The 16390-nt window shown below is 34.9% G+C and overlaps 1 protein-coding gene across 1 annotated transcript in view; it reads right to left on the bottom strand.

Moving 5' to 3' along the window:
- DENND5B (DENN domain containing 5B) overlaps nucleotides 1–11897 on the bottom strand; it is a 242205-nt gene extending 230308 nt beyond the window's left edge. Inside the window, 1 exon segment of the mRNA XM_074270625.1 lies at nucleotides 11342–11897. Coding sequence (XP_074126726.1) covers nucleotides 11342–11468 — 127 coding nt within the window. The 5' untranslated portion in view covers nucleotides 11469–11897.
- Between the last annotated feature and the right edge of the window lie 4493 nt (nucleotides 11898–16390).

The raw sequence follows: 16390 nt of genomic DNA, 5'->3' as shown, positions 1-16390 counted from the left end.
TGGCAAGCAGTCTTATATATTTTAAATATGTTATAGTATATCCTAGCTACAATATATGTGTGTAAAACTGAACAGTTCTCTTGTTGCACAGGAAGAATTGGATTCAGAAGGTAAAAATAACCTGGGAAGAAAAACAAAATTGAAAACAGTTTACACTCATTTCCCAACATTCCTTTTCTGGGTGTAGCTGATTCTGTCCATCATTAAGCAATTGGAACTGAATTAAATCTTCTCTTTGTCAAAGATATCCACTTTCATCAGAATATATCCTCATACAGTATCATTGTTGAAGTGTATAATGATCTCCTGGTTCTGCTCATTTCACTTAGCACCAGTTCATGTAAGTCTCTCCAAACCTCTCTGTATTCATCCAGCTGGTCATTTCTTACAGAACAATAATATTCCATAACATTCATGTACCATAACTTACCCAACCATTCTCCAATTGATGGGCATCCATTCATTTTCCAATGGCCACCACAAAAAGGGCTGCCACATTTTGGCAATACAGGTCCCTTTCCCTTCTTTAGTATTTCTTTGGGATATAAGCCCAGTAGTAGCACTGCTGGATCAAAGGGTATGCACAGTTTGATAACTTTTTGGGCATAATTCCAGATTGTTCTCCAGAATGGTTGGATTCGTTCACAACTCCATCAACAATGCATCAATGTCCCAGTTTTCTCGCATCCCCTCCAACATTCATCATTATTTTTTCCTGTCATCTTAGCCAATCTGACATGTGTGTAGTTGTATCTCAGAGTTGTCTTAATTTGCATTTCTCTGATCAATAGTGATTTGGAACACTCTTTCATATGAGTGGAAATAAATTAATTTCATCATCTGAAAATTGTTCATATCCTTTGACCATTTATCAATTGGAGAATGGCTTGATTTCTTATAAATTAAGAGTCAATTCTCTATATATTTTGGAAATGAGGCCTTTATCAGAAACTTTAACTGTAAAAATGTTTTCCCAGTTTGTTGCTTCCCTTCTAATTTTGTTTGCATTAGTTCTGTTTGTACAAAGGCTTTTTAATTTGATATAATCAAAATTTTCTATTTTGTGATCAGTAATGATCTCTAGTTCTTCTTTGGTCACATTTCCTTCCTCCTCCACAAGTCTGTTCCTCTAATTTATTTATGATCTCATTCTTTATGCCTAAATCATGGACCCATTTTGATCTTATCTTGGTATATGGTGTTAAGTGTGGGTCCATGCCTAATTTCTGCCATACTAATTTCCAGTTTTCCCAGCAGTTTTTGTCAAATAGTGAATTCTTACTCCAAAAGTTAGGATCTATGGGTTTGTCAAACACTAGATTGCTATAGTCATTGACTATTTTGTCTTGTGAACCTAACCTATTCCATTGATCAACTAATCTATTTCTTAGCCAATACCAAATGGTTTTGGTGACTGCTGATTTATAATATAGTTTTAGATCAGGTACAGTGAGGTCACCTTCATTTGATTTTTTATTTTCATTAATTCCCTTGAAATTCTCGACCTTTTGTTCTTCCATATGAATTTTGTTGTTATTTTTTCTAAGTCATTAAAATAGTTTCTTGGGAGTCTGATTGGTGTGGCACTAAATAAACAGATTCAAACTTGAAATTCTAAAAATAATTCTAAAAATAAAAGGAGGAAGATTAATAAAACTAAAAGTAAAAAAAAAGGTTGAATTAATAAAACTAAAAGTTGGTTTTATGAAAAACCAACAAAAAAGATAAAACTTTAGTTAATCTGATTAGAAAAAGGAAAGAGGAAAATCAAATTAAGTCTCAAAAATGAAAAGGGAGAACTTTCCACCAATGAAAAAGAAATTAGAGCAATAATTAGGAATTATTTTGCCTAACTTTATGACAATAAATTTGATAACAAGTGAAATAGAGGAATACCTACAAAAATATAGATTGCCCAGATTAACAGAAGAAGAAATGAATTACTTAAATAGCCCTGTTTTAGAAAATGAAATAGAACAAGCTATTAATCAATTCCCTATATAAATTCTATCAAACATGTAAAGAAAAAATTAACTCCAATTCTATATAAACTATGTGAAAAAATAGGGAATGAAGGACTCCTACTAAATTCCTTTTATGACACAGACATGATACTAATACCTAAACCAGGTAGGACAAAAACGGAAAAAGAAAATTATAGACCAATCTCCCTAATGAATATTGATAAAATATTAGTAAATAAAATTAGTAAATAAAATATTAGTAAAGAGATTATAGAAATCATTCCCAGGATAATATATTATAACTAAGTAGGATTTATACCAGGAATGCAGGGCTGGTTCAATATTAGGAAAACTATTAGCATAATTGACTATATCAATAACCAAATTAACAAAAACCATATGATTATCTCAACAGATGCAGAAAAAGCATCTGATAGAATCCAACATGCATTCCTATTAAAAACATTAGAGAGTATAAGAATAAATAGACTTTTCCTTAAAATAGTCAGTAGCATCTATTTAAAACCATCAGCAAGTATCATATGTAATGGTGATAAATTGAAATCATTTCCAATAAGATCGGAGTGAAACAAGGTTGCCCACTATTACCATTACTATTCAATATTGTATTAGAAATGCTAGCTTTGGCAATAAGAGAAGAAATAGAGATTAAAGGAATTAGAATAGGTAATGAGGAAACTAAATTATCACTCTTTGCAGATGATATGATGGTATACTTAGAGAATTCTAGAGAATCAGCTAATCAACTATTAGAAATAATCCACAACAAAGTTGCAAGATACAAAATAAATCCACATCAATCATCAGCATTTTTATACATCACTAACGAAATCCAAAAGCAAGAGATACAAAAAGAAATTCCATTTAAAATAATTGTCAATAGTATAAAATATTTGGGAATCTATCTGCCAAGGGAAAGTAAGAAACTGTATGAACAAAACTACAAAACACTTTCCACACAAATAAAGTCAGATCTAAACAATTGGAAAAAAAGTGCTCTTGGATAGGTCGAGGGAATATAATAAAGATGACAATACTACCTAAACTAATCTATTTATTTAGTGTTATACCAACCAAACTCCCAAGAAACGATTTTACTGTCTTAGAAAAAATAACAACCAAATTCATCTGGAAGAACAAAAGGTCAAGGATTTCAAGGGAAAAAAAAAAGCTAATGAAGGTGACCTAGCTGTACCAGATCTAAAACTGTATTATAAGGCATTGATCATCAAAACCAATTGTTAATGGCTAAGAAATATAATCAATCAGTGGAATAGGTTAGGTTCACAGGACAAAATAGTCAATGACTATAATCTAATCTAATCTTAGTCTAGTCTGATCTAAAGTTTGATAACTCCAATGACCTCAGCTTTTGGGATAAGAATTCACTATTTGACAAAAACTGCTGGGAAAACTGGAAACTAGTATGGCAGAAACTAGGCATTGACCCACACCTAACACCATAAACCAAGATAAGGTAAAATAAGTTTATGATCCAGACATAAAGAATGATAATATAAACAAATTAAAAGAACATAAGATAGTTTACCTCTCAGATCTATGGAGGAGGAAGGAATTTGTGACCAAAGAAGAACTAGAAATCACTGTTGACCAAAAAATAGATAATTTTGACTATATTAAGTTAAATAGTTTTTATACAAACAAAACTAATGCAGACAAGATTAGAAGGGAAGCAATAAACTGGGAAAACATTTTTACATTCAAAGGTTCTGATAAAGGCCTCACTTCTAAAATACATAGAGAATTAACTCAAATTTATAAGAATTCAAGCCATTCTCCAATTGATAAATAGTCAAAGGATATGAACAGGCAAATTTCTGATGAAGAAATTAAAACCAATTTTTTAAATGAATATGAAATATGAAAATGAATATGAAAAATGAAATATGAAAAGATATAGGTTGCCCAGATTAACAGAGAAAGAAGTAAATTGGTTAAACAGTCCCATTTTAGAAAAATAAATAGAACAAGCTATTAATCAACTTCCTAAGATATAAGGCCAGTAGAAATACTGCTGGATCAAAGAGTATGCAGTTTGATAGCTTTTTGAGCATAGTTCCAAATTGTTCTCCAGAATGGTTAGATCTGTTCACAGTACCACCAACAATGTATCAATGTCCCAGTTTTCCCACATCCCCTACAATATTCATCATTATCTTTTCCTGTCATCTTAGCCAATCTAACAGGTGTATAATGGTATCTCAGAGTTGTCTTAATTTATATTTCTGTGATCAATAATGATTTAGAGCATCTTCTCATATGACTAGAAATAGTTTCAATTTCTTTGTAATGTCCGTGCTAGTTCTCTAGAGGACCTCGGGATCAGCCTTGGTCTTTAGGTGGAAAAGTGAAGGAGGCAAGAAAGCTACCATGTGGCTGGTCAAAAATGGAATCCAGAGTATGGAATCTGGAATCTGGTGTCTTCTCTTGTGTCTGGCTGAGAGCTGTGACTAAAAAAGCCTCTCTGAGAGAGTTTGAGACTCCCTTAAGTATCTCAATAAGATTACATTATATCACATCACTACAGCACACTGAGCATGCATAACCATTAATTCCCCATAGAGAACCATTATCTCACATTAATTAGGTGCTAGGATCCTGACCTAGATCCAAGTACACCTTTTGAGTTTCAGCCCTCTACATTTCTTCATCTGAAAATTGTTCATATCCTTTGGAACAGAAAGTTTTGTAAGAGTCAATGTTGAAAAATTACCTATGCAGGAAGAAAAAGTTTTAATAAAAAATCTTTGTATAAGTAAAAAGTTTTAATTTTAAAAAAACCTATATGAACCTCAAAGGAGCTCAGAGCATAATTTGTGGGAGTGACTCTACACTCTCAGGCCTCCTTTGGATCAAGGAGTTTAAGATCATAATTTGATAAATGAACCACCTTTAGAGCAAATGAAGTCCATTTGGCATTTCCTCCCTCCATTTAAATCTGTGATTTCATTGATACCTATGTGGCAATTCTGGCTAGTCATCTATAACTTACAGTCTCAGAGAACTGCCTAGATTTTTCAAGGGTTAACTGATTTGCCCAGTCACACAATAAAGATATCAAAGGAATCACTTGAACCTATGTCTCCCAATCTAATAAGGACCTTAAAAGTCTAGATCAATTACCCAAATTCAAAGATGAAGAAACTGAGGGGCAGTTGTGTTGTTTTCAGGCTTGTCTGATTCTTCATGATTCTTGGCAAAAATACTGGGTGATTTACAGATGAGGAAACTAAAGCAAATTGAATTAATGAATTTGCCCAGGGTCATAGAATAAGTATCTGAGACAGGATTTGAACTTAGATCTTCCTAACTTCAGACCCAGCACTCCATTCACTGAACTACTTGGCTGCTTAGCTGTATATAGTGAACTACATATAGTGTTAACTACAATAGTGTTATAGCAAAAATAATGCGAGATTTGAAGATCCAGAACAACTCTCAATCCTAATTCTAACTTATTTCCATTATAAGCACAGGAAAGTCACTTAGCCATGATAAACCTAACAGATGCTCTTTAAGTCACTTCAAATCTCCAAATATTGACACTAGAATCTTCAGAGAAGAACCCAATTAAATATATTTATAGATATTCATTAGATATTTATTTACCCAAGTTGTTCTCTTCCACACCTATAAGGAGATATATGTGTATGTATATATATGTGTGTGTGTGCAGGTTTATAGAATGTGTGTAGGTAAATATAATGTGTGTACATATATAATATATATACACTCATATATATAAACACATGCATATAAACATACACATACATGTATATGTTTACAGGAATACATATAGGACTTGTGATTTCATTATCACAGGGAACTTCTGGTATGAAAACTTCCTCCATCAGTAGCTGAGTTAAAAGTTTACTATTTTATGATTTAGCAGTTTTGCTAAACAAGTCCTTGAAACAGTCTAGTTAAATTATTAGCCCCAGAACATATAATTTCCAAGTATTCTGTGAGAGAGGATTTGAAACCTAATTTTCTCTATTGTATGCTATGTCAAGGTGCCTTTATTATACCACAAATTATATATATATATATAAATTTAGATGCAAATATATTTCCACAACAAAATATACAAGACTCAAAAGTAGTAAGAGGATCATCCAATGGGAACAGTAAAGGGGGATAAACATTTAAGTGCCTACTACTGTACTATCTATATACATAAATATAAATATACATATATGCTTTACTGTCTCATGTCTCATCCTAGATCAACCACTTCTTCATAAATTAATATTACATATACAGATAGAGATTTGTGCTAAAGAATTTACAGACATTTTCTCCTTTTATTTCTACAACAACTCTGTGTAGTAGATGTTATTATGAGTCTCACTTTACCGTAAAGGAAATTGAAGCAAAGAGACATTAAATTATTTGTCCAGGGTTACATGGCTAATAGCTGAGGCCAAATTTGAGCTCATAAAGATGAGTCTTCCTGACTCCAAGCCCAGTGCTGTATCTATTAAGTCATCTAACTGCCCTAAGGACAATTGAGAAAGTAATAGTCTTAGCATCCTGGTGAAAAAAAAGTCTAGTTCTATAAATTTTCTGATCTCATTTACCTGCAGCACTATCTAAAATTCAGTTGAATTTTAATAAAGGGGTAAATTGAGATAGATCTTCATATAAGATAACATTTATTGGCAGGATCATGTTACTTGTCAATAAATATTTCTATGGCTTGCCATCTATCCAAACCAAAGACCTCAAAGCAAAGGACAGTTCCCCTTATAAATATTTTGAGAAGTATACAAAGAACAGAACAGGATAGATGACATAATGCAATTAAGGATAACCTGACTGGCTACATAGCTGAAGTGTAGGGAACAACATGATTAGTTGAAAGTTTGGTAAGGAAACCTAGCAAAAACACCACTTCTCTCAAGAGACTAAGTGCTCTTTGAGTGCAGGTGGAAGATAGTCATCCAGATTTGCATAACAAACCAAACATTCTATAAGGATAATTTGGTGGAATAAAAATATCAAGTCTAAACTCCCTTGCATAATTACACATTTGCCAAGTTCAATTAAATTCTTTGAAACAGGAGAGCTATATTTTTTTAACTTAACCTGTCAGGTCCCTGAACTCTGAACGAAATTCAGAGACAAGCAATTATAGGACAAAAGCAATTACAGGCAAAATCAATGACTTGCAACAGGATCAATAAGAAAATGATCAATCTTAATCTCACAGGTCTAGGAGGTGAAGCATAAGGAAGCTTGAAAAGCACAAAGAAACATGAAAAAATACTATCAGATTTGTGAATAGGGGAAAAGTCACAGAAGATAAAATAGATTAATTTGAAAGTATTTGCACAAACCCAATGAAGCAAAGATTAAAAAGGAAACAACTGAGAGAAAAAAAATCTTTAGTTTCTATGAATAAAAAGTTAAAGATATAATTTTCAATAATCTATATGTGATTCAAATTGAAAAGAAGAAGAAAAAGTATTTCTTCAAAGAATGAACGGTCTAAAGATGTGGAAGTCAGTTTTCCAAGGAAGAAATCCAGGTTAATTCATAGTCATTTATTTTTTAAATGCTCCAAATCAGTACTAATTAGAGAAATGCAAATTAAATCAATTCTGAGATTCCATCTCATTCCTGTCCAAAATGACAAAAATATCAAAAGTAGAAAATAATAAATTTTTTATTTATTGTGTGAAAAGGGGTACAATCACACAACATTGATGAACCTATAAAGAGATACAACTATTCTGGAAAGCAATTTGAAATTATACATACAGTAACTAAATAGTAACTTCAGTGCAGTTATTGTTATTCTTACCCCAAAAGAAATCAATTTACCCCTTTATGTATAAAAATTTTCATAACAGTTCTTTTTTGTGGTGGCAAAACTGGAAATTAGGAGTGGTAATAGAATTTTAGTAATGGAATATTAAGTACCAAATAAGGAAATAGATAATTTCAAAAAACATGGAAATTTACATGAACTGATAAAAAGTGAAGTATAATTATGTGTATAATATATATTAAAAAGAATAATTTAGACTAGCATGCATATTATTAAAATGAATTATCTAAAGGACTTTTAGAAACTGATGAAGAATGAAATGATCAGTCAAGAACAATTAATACAAACACAACATTGCAAAAATCAAATGTTTAAAGCTATAAGAACTATGATCAATACAATGTACCAGAAGATTAATGATTCATACTATGATGAGTAACAAAGTGAGACTCATCTACATATAGACATAGATATAGATAAATACACATACATGCTTCATTGTTTCATGTCTCAACCTAGTTCAATCACTTCTCTATAAATTAATATGCATTTATATCTATTTATAGATATAAAGACCTGTACACAACCACTGAGGTAATCTGTTTTGCTTGACTGCAAATTTATTGCTTTCTTTCCTTTTTTTCTTTTTTTTTTTTGTTTTCAACAAAGTAAGATTAGGAGGAAAAGAATACATTTTAATTAAAAAGATGGGTGCTACCACAATGAAATGTTGCATGCACTTTTAGATGAGCTTATGGTTATTAATTATACTTAAATTTTATTTTTAATACAAAAGACATCTCATGAAGTAATTTACAAATGTTTGCAATATGAAAACAAAATATCAATAAAATACAAACATTTTACATTTTAAAAAAGGAATAAAATCTAGAGGTTTGAAGACAGGAAATAGATCTTAGTTAATTTGATCTTGTATGTTTAACATATTTATGTTTCAAAACTAAAGAGTATAACTTCATGAACATGCATATATTATAAATAAAATGAGGCAAATGATTTTATGCTTTACATGGCCAACTAAGTTTTTCTGCAGGCAAGAAGACAATTTGATAAGGAACATTATAGTAAAAACCTGATCATTTTCAGAAAGGCAAAGTCATATTTATTAACTAATTTTATTAACTAATTTATTAACTAATATCTATCAACCTCCAGTACATTTGCTTCTTGGGTCTTTTTTATGATGATATCAATTAATGAATTCAATGATCAGCCCTAACTTCTTTCCTTCCATCCAGTCTCAACATCTCCAACTGCCTAATGGATCTGGCTTTCAGATATTTAATTCAACATGGCCAAAACTGAATTCATTATCAATTGGCCTCGAAACCTTCCTTATCTAAATTTTCTTACTACTATCAAGAGTACCACTATCCCAGTCATGAAGAACCCTAACCTAGGTATTATCTTTCTTTACTGTCTTTAATCTCCCAAATCCAATCTTTTGCCAAGTTTTATGCTGCCAATTCCAACTTTTTGATATCTTTCCTCTACGTCCCTCTGACACTGCCTTCACTTTACACCTGAATTGTTTCAATAATCTTAGTTGGTCTTTCTGCCTTAAAGCTCTCTTCATTCCAATCCATCCTTCATACCCATGTCAAATTGATCTTCCTGAAACACTGATTTGATCATGTTAACATCCTATACAATGAACGCCAATGGCTCTCTGTTATCCCCAGGATCTGATATAAATTACTGTTTGGATATTAAAGTCCTTCATAACCCAGTCTCTTCTTACCTTTCCAGGCTGTTTTATTACCTTTGTCTTCCCATATTCTCTGAAAGTGACACTTGGCCTTCTTGGTATTCCTTACACAAAACACTCCACCTAAATCAATAAGTCAAGTGGTTGACCTCTAATAGAATTCTCTTCTTCCTCATCACTACCTTCTGCTTTCCTTTTAAGACTAGCCAAAATTCTTCACTCTACAAGAAGGCTTTCCCAATCCTCCTTAATGCTAACACCTCTCCTCGGTGTTTTATCTCCAACTTCACTTGTATAAATCTTGTTTTCACATAGTTGTTTGTATATTATCCACTTCATTAAATGTGAACTCCTTGAGAACAGGAACTGTCCGTCCTTTGTCTTCAGATTCCTAGAGTTTAGCAGAGTGCTTGGGCACAGTGCATTTTTTCTTAAAAATGTTTTACTTGAAAATGTATTCCGAATAAAATGTAAATGTAAATTTTTGTGTTCAAAATTTCTAAAACTGTTCCAAAGTTCCCTCTAAAAGAAAAAACAAATCACGTGTTACCAAGTTCAAGCTGGGAGAAAGTGCTTTGTAAACTGGACGCCTATTTAACCCTGGGCTATTATGTCCAAAGGTACTTCTTTCTGGAAGCTAATCTAGAAAGTTATGACCTAATAGTGTTTAATAGATACACAAATAAAGTTCAAGGGGCAAATGACACTTGCCATACTTGCTTCATGTGGGTGGGGGGGTAGGGAGAAGGCTGAAAGAATTTGTTACCTTAATTTTAATTAGAATCTCTTCTATTTCTAAGAATAGACTTCACCCTCTTCTCCACTTTGCCAACCTCCCATCCCTACCAACTCATGTGTACAGTTCTCCATCCCCCAGCATTGGGCGGCCTGCTCAGTCCAGCACTGCACCACAAAATGAACAAGAGAGCACTTCTCAGAAGGATATATTCAACTACTTAATTAGCATAGGGTTCAAGAAATGTAACCGAGATCGAATATCACATGATATCGGTATACAGGGTCCAAAGGTTGCTTTCGTAGCTTTCTGACCCCAAATCTTTGCCAAATCCACAAAATTCCGAAAGTTCATTCTTTCGTCATCACAAAATACACAAAATCCCCCAGAACATTCCAGCTTTAACAGAGCCGCACATCCCTTTGTCATTTAATCAATCCCCTTGGACATTTCAGTCACCTCCAAGGAAGAAAAAGCAAGAGCAAGCAGGCCACAAGTAAACAGCCAAGATGTCATCTTTCCCGACTGCCAAGGGGACATCTTTTCTGTGCCCTGCACGCTGCCCTACATTCAAGGAGACTAACTTCGAAGGGGAAGAATGAGGAGGTGCCAATCTCGGTGGCGGGTGGGGGCTGAGAGTAAAATGGGACGGCCAGGAAACAATTAAAGCAAAGCTGCCGAGTTAAGGAGCTCCCAGGAGTCGTTATTTCATTCTTATCTACAACAAGCCGCCGCAAAGGCCTGTGGAAACCAGGCAGGCTATGCAAGGTGCCCTGCGGAAGCCAACCCAAAGGCGTGTGATGATCCCCAGCATCTGTTTTTCCACCGCCCTCCTTTCCCTCTTTATTAACAGTCCGGGAGCTGCTAAAGCAGTCAGGCCCTAGGCGGGTAGGAAGGCTGCGCAGCTAGCCCTTTAAGTAGTAGAAATAACAACGTCATCTTAACAGGAGCCAAGGCAGCGGGCGTTCCTGCTCCGACTCGCCGGAGAGGCGGTGATCCACCTGGGCAGAAGTGATTCCCCAGCGTCCCTTAGTGCCTGCCCACACCCGGGCCTTCCCCGCCTCCCTCTTTCCCTGGCCCGAAATCCTCTCACTCACCCGCTAGCTCATCGGGCTCTAGCCCGCTATCCGCGTCAATCCCACACAGCACGAAGTAATGGGCGAAGCGGCTGGGGGCTGAGGCCGGGCCGGAGCCCGAGCCGGGGGCCGCAGTGGTCCCGCTCATAGTGGCCCCCAGAGATTGCTACTGCAGCTCTGCTAGCCCCGCAGCTCTCCAGGTCCAGGCGCCTCTCTAAGTCCTAGGGCAATCGCGGGGTTTCCATAGACGCACTTGCTAGAGGCGGCCTTAGCCCCCAGTCCGGCCCCAGACGCAGAGGATGCGGCGGCACTAGAGACCCTTTTCAGGATGAAAGAGAGGCAGGTCAGGGTAGGCGCAAACCCGGTGGGTGAGAAAGTATGCATCGGCTGAGCCTGAGAGTCTGGCGCCACGGTTAGCTGAGTGCAGGCCTTCAGTCAGTTCTGCTCGTTGGCGGGGGGCGGGGAGTGTGTACGCGCGCGCACTTGTGTCTCTGGGTCGGAGTGCGTGTGTGACGCTGCGGTTAATATGGTGAATCCCCACCAGTGGGGTTGCGGTGGTGAGAGTTCTTTAGGACTGTACTGCTGAAGTCTTATTTAATCAAGCCACTTCTGTGTTGTTGGGGAGGCATTCGAGGAAGATCCTATAGCACCCCCTAGAGGAAGATACTCTGATTCCGGACTGGTCAAAAAGAGAAAAATACAGACTACTCGATATTAAACCTAGAAGGGACTTTGCTTTGGGGACCATTAGTAGTACAATTCCCATATTTTTTTGATTAAAGTTTTTTTTGTTTTCAAAACATATTGCATGTATGTTTACCCTATATCAGATTGCTTGCTGTCTTGGGGAAGAGGGATGGAGGGAAAGGAGAAAATTTTGGAAACACAAGGTTTTGCAAAGGTGAATGTTGAAAATTATCTTTGCATGTATTAGGAAAAATAAAATACTATTTGAAAAAACACATGCATGGATAATTTTCAACATTCATCCTCGCAAAACCTTGTGTTCCAAATTTTTTCCCTCCCTTCCCCCACCCCTCCCCTAGATAATAAATAATCCAATGTATGTTAAACATGTGCAATTCTTCTACACATATTTCCACAAATATCATGCCTGCACTAGAAAAATCAGATCAAAAAGGAAAAAAAAGAGAGAAAGAAAACAAAATGCAAACAAGCAACAACAAAAAGAGTGAATATACTCAGTTCCCACAGTTCTCTCTCTGGTTGTAGATGGCTCTCTTCATCATAAGATTGGAACTGTCCTGAATCATCTCATTGTTGAAGATTCATCAGAATTGATCAGTGTATGATCTTGCTGTTACCGTGTATAATTGATCTTCTGGTTCTGCTCATTTTACTTAGCATCAGTTTATTCCTGGCCTCTCTGTTATAATTCTGCCGATCATTTCTTATAGAGGAATAATATTCCAAACATTCATATACCATAATTTACCCAACCATTCTATAAATGTTGGGCATCCACTCAGTTTCCAGTTTCTTGCCACTACAAAAAGGATTGCCACAAACATTTTTGCACATGTGGGTCCCTTTCCTTTCTTTATGATGTCTTTGAACTCCCATACTTTTTAGATGAGAAAATTGAGGTTCAAAGAGGTAGTAACCTGCCAAAGATAACATTCCTATTACATGGAATAGCAGAGATTTACACAGAGATTATTATTGTTGAAAAGAACCATATACTTCAAACTGGTGTGAATGAGGTATTAGGACTAGCATCTCTGGTGTAGCACCTCTGTTCATCCAGCTTTGGTGTTCCCCTGTCACCCAACTCTCATTTATGGCTCCAAGAAAGTGTACCCAGCTTGAGGGTAACCATTGGACAGGCAACCTTTAGTAGGTTAGGGGGATGTCTACCCTAAGCCTGAAGACTTCTCTTTGCAGAATGGACAGATGAGAACAATTTGTTTTAATGGCCAAAAATGGGGCTGAAGTAGATGCAGAAGGACTTAGAGCTTGGTCAGACAAGGAAGACACTGTATCAAGAACTAAGAGAATAAACGTGCAATGAGAAAAGAAAGTTATTTGAAAATGTTATGATGGTTTAGTTAGAAAATCCTAAAGATGGAACTATAATTAATTGAAATTGCTTTAGTGAGATAATAGGTTATAAAAAACTCCACAAAAATCATCATCTCTTCTGAATATTACTAACAAGATCCAGCAGAAAGAGATAGAAAAAGAAATTTAACTCACAACAGCTATAGAATGTTTCAAGGGATTGTGACTCTAGCTACCAACAAAAATTGATTACAACTATAATACCCTTCTAAAGCAGGCAAGCCAGCCTAGCTGAAAGAACAAGACATTCTGAGGCAGCATGTGCCAGACTAGTCAAACCAACCCAGTCTCTTCAAAACCTTGAAGGAGATAGTCCAGAATAAGTCTGGGGAAAAATGGCTCCAAGATCACTATTCCAGATTCCAGCCTGGATCTCACAGCCATCATCACAGCCTAAAAAATCAGTATGGGGGCAGCTAGGTGGCGCAGTGGATAGAGCACCAGCCCTGAATTCAAGAGGACCGGAGTTCAAATTTGGTCTCAGACACTTAACACTTCCTAGCTGTGTGACCCTGGGCAAGTCACTTAACCCCAGCCTCAGGAAAAAAAAAAAAAAAAAAAAAAAGAAAAGAAAAGAAAATGTGTTCTGGCACCTGCTTCTTTAGATATCATTTCCACATATATTGAAGACTGAACAAGACTGAACATTTTGCCACCAAATTCCTTGGCATTGTCAAATGGTTCAACTTTAGAAACTGATAATGACTTTTTCAGTGGAAATGATAACAGATATCTGAAAGTTCCTAAGGAATTTAGTCTTTAGGATACAGTAATAAAGCAGATGGTCATGTTATCATGACATTGAGACAATCACAAGGCTTGATGATTCTAATAACTTGGAGACTATTCCACAGGACTCACAATCTTCTGTATTGTCTCCAAAATGCCTGTATGTGTGGGCCTTCTGTGGGAACTATTTATTCAAGAACTAAGAATAACTGTTAGATCCCACCTTTTGGTGGTTTTCATGCTTAAAAACCCTTCCCCTGTTATAAGCCATAAATCCTCCTTCTCAAGAAAGCTTCCACTTGCAAAAACTTCTATTTAATTTCTGACTTTCCTGTCTCTAGCCTGCTTTGTTTGACTCCAGCCACTCATAGGTTAGAAGCCAGTTCCATCTGGGTGACAAAGGTGAAGCCTTTTATATATATGGCCTCCACTATTAAAATTAATTAGATTAATTTATTGATTGATTAGAGCTGCTTAAATGTATGAAATATCATAATTTTCTGTTCCTGTCTCTAGCCTTTAGCACTCTGCTTTACTTACAGTAAGAGCTTAATAAAATGCTTTTTCATTAATTAGTTCTCCTACAAAATGCTCCTTACTGAAATATAGACTGCCAAATAATTAGAGAGAATATATTGATTACTTTTTGGAACATGTCAATATGATAAAAATAATGATTCTACCTTAATTCATTTTACAGATCCAGTGTTATACCAATAAAATTAGCAAGGATCACTTTACAGAATTGAAAAATAAATATAATTCATCTAAAGGAACAAGAAGAAAAAGGTCAAAAATCTCGAGGAAAATCCTGAAAAATATTGGGAAAGGGTCCTAGCAATACTATCTCATACTATAAAACAAAGCAATAATCCTGAAAAATATTTGATACTAATTAAAAACTTATAAAAGTTAATCAGTGGAAGAAACTAGATATATAAGACCCAGAATCACTCAAACATAGCATCACAGTGTTTAATAATTTCAAGCACTACAAGTATTGGAATAAAGACTCTTCAACAGAACAACTAAGAAATTTAGAAAGTAGGAAGAAATGGCCAAGTACTTTACACTGTAACAGCAGACTACAATAAGATCCAAATAGATATGTGATATAGATTTCAGAAGTTATACAAAAAATTATAGGAAAATAGAGATATCTTTCATAGCTATGGATAGGAAAAGAATTCTTTAGCAAAAAAAAGGTCAGAGAAGACTACAGGAGATGCAAATTGATTATATAAAATTGACAAAGTTTTGCCCAAAGAAAACCAATGGGGGCAGCAAGCTGGTGCAGTGGATAGAACACCAGTTCAGAAGTTAGGAGGACCTGAGTACAAATCTGATCTCAGACATTTAACATTTCCTAGTTATGTGACCCATGGCAAATCACTTAACCCCAACTGCCTCAGGAAAACAACAACAACAACAACAATAAAACAATGAAATTAGAAAAGGAACAGAAATGATTAATTGGGGGGAAGTCTTTTTAACAAATTTCTTAGATAAAAATGTAATATCCACATTTTATAAAGAATTAATACAAATATATAAAAATGAGATCCATTATTCAATGAATAAATGGTCAAAAGATTTGAATAAGAAGTTCTGAAAAGAAGACAAGCTGCCAACTACTTCATGAAAAAATGTTTAAAATTATTAATAAGAAAAACACATTAAAACAATTCGCACTCATCAGATTGGCAAATATGAGCAAAAAAAAAAAAAAGGAAAATTGTTGGAGAGACTACTAACTGATAGAACTATGGATTCTTTGAATCATTATGTATATCAGTTTGAGACTATACCCCAAAATATCTGTGAACTTTGAATTTATACCTTTAAATAAACAGTTCCATTATTAGATATACTCCAAAAAGATCCATTAAAAAAGAAATGGCCCATGTATACAAAAGTAATATAGTAAGCCTTGTTATAATAGAAATAACAAATGAGGCAAAAATGATTTTCCATCAATTGGGAAATGGCTGAGCAAATTATAATGAATAATCAATATTATTCCACAATAAGAAATTACTGAAAGGGAAGCATCAGAGAAACCTGAGAGTACTTCTATAAATTAACACGGAGTGAAATAGGAAAATTTATGCAATGGCTACTCCATTGTAAAAGAAAAGAACTTTGCAACTATGAAAAATTTAAGAACTCTAACAATGACTAGTCATAATTCCAGAAGACTGATGATGAATCATTGATCATTGACAGAGGTGCAGAATAATACATTCTCAAACTTAGCCA

The sequence above is a fragment of the Sminthopsis crassicaudata genome, chromosome 5, assembly GCF_048593235.1.
Source record: "Sminthopsis crassicaudata isolate SCR6 chromosome 5, ASM4859323v1, whole genome shotgun sequence".
NCBI lineage: Eukaryota > Metazoa > Chordata > Mammalia > Dasyuromorphia > Dasyuridae > Sminthopsis > Sminthopsis crassicaudata.
This window is presented reverse-complemented; position numbering and strand designations above follow the sequence as displayed.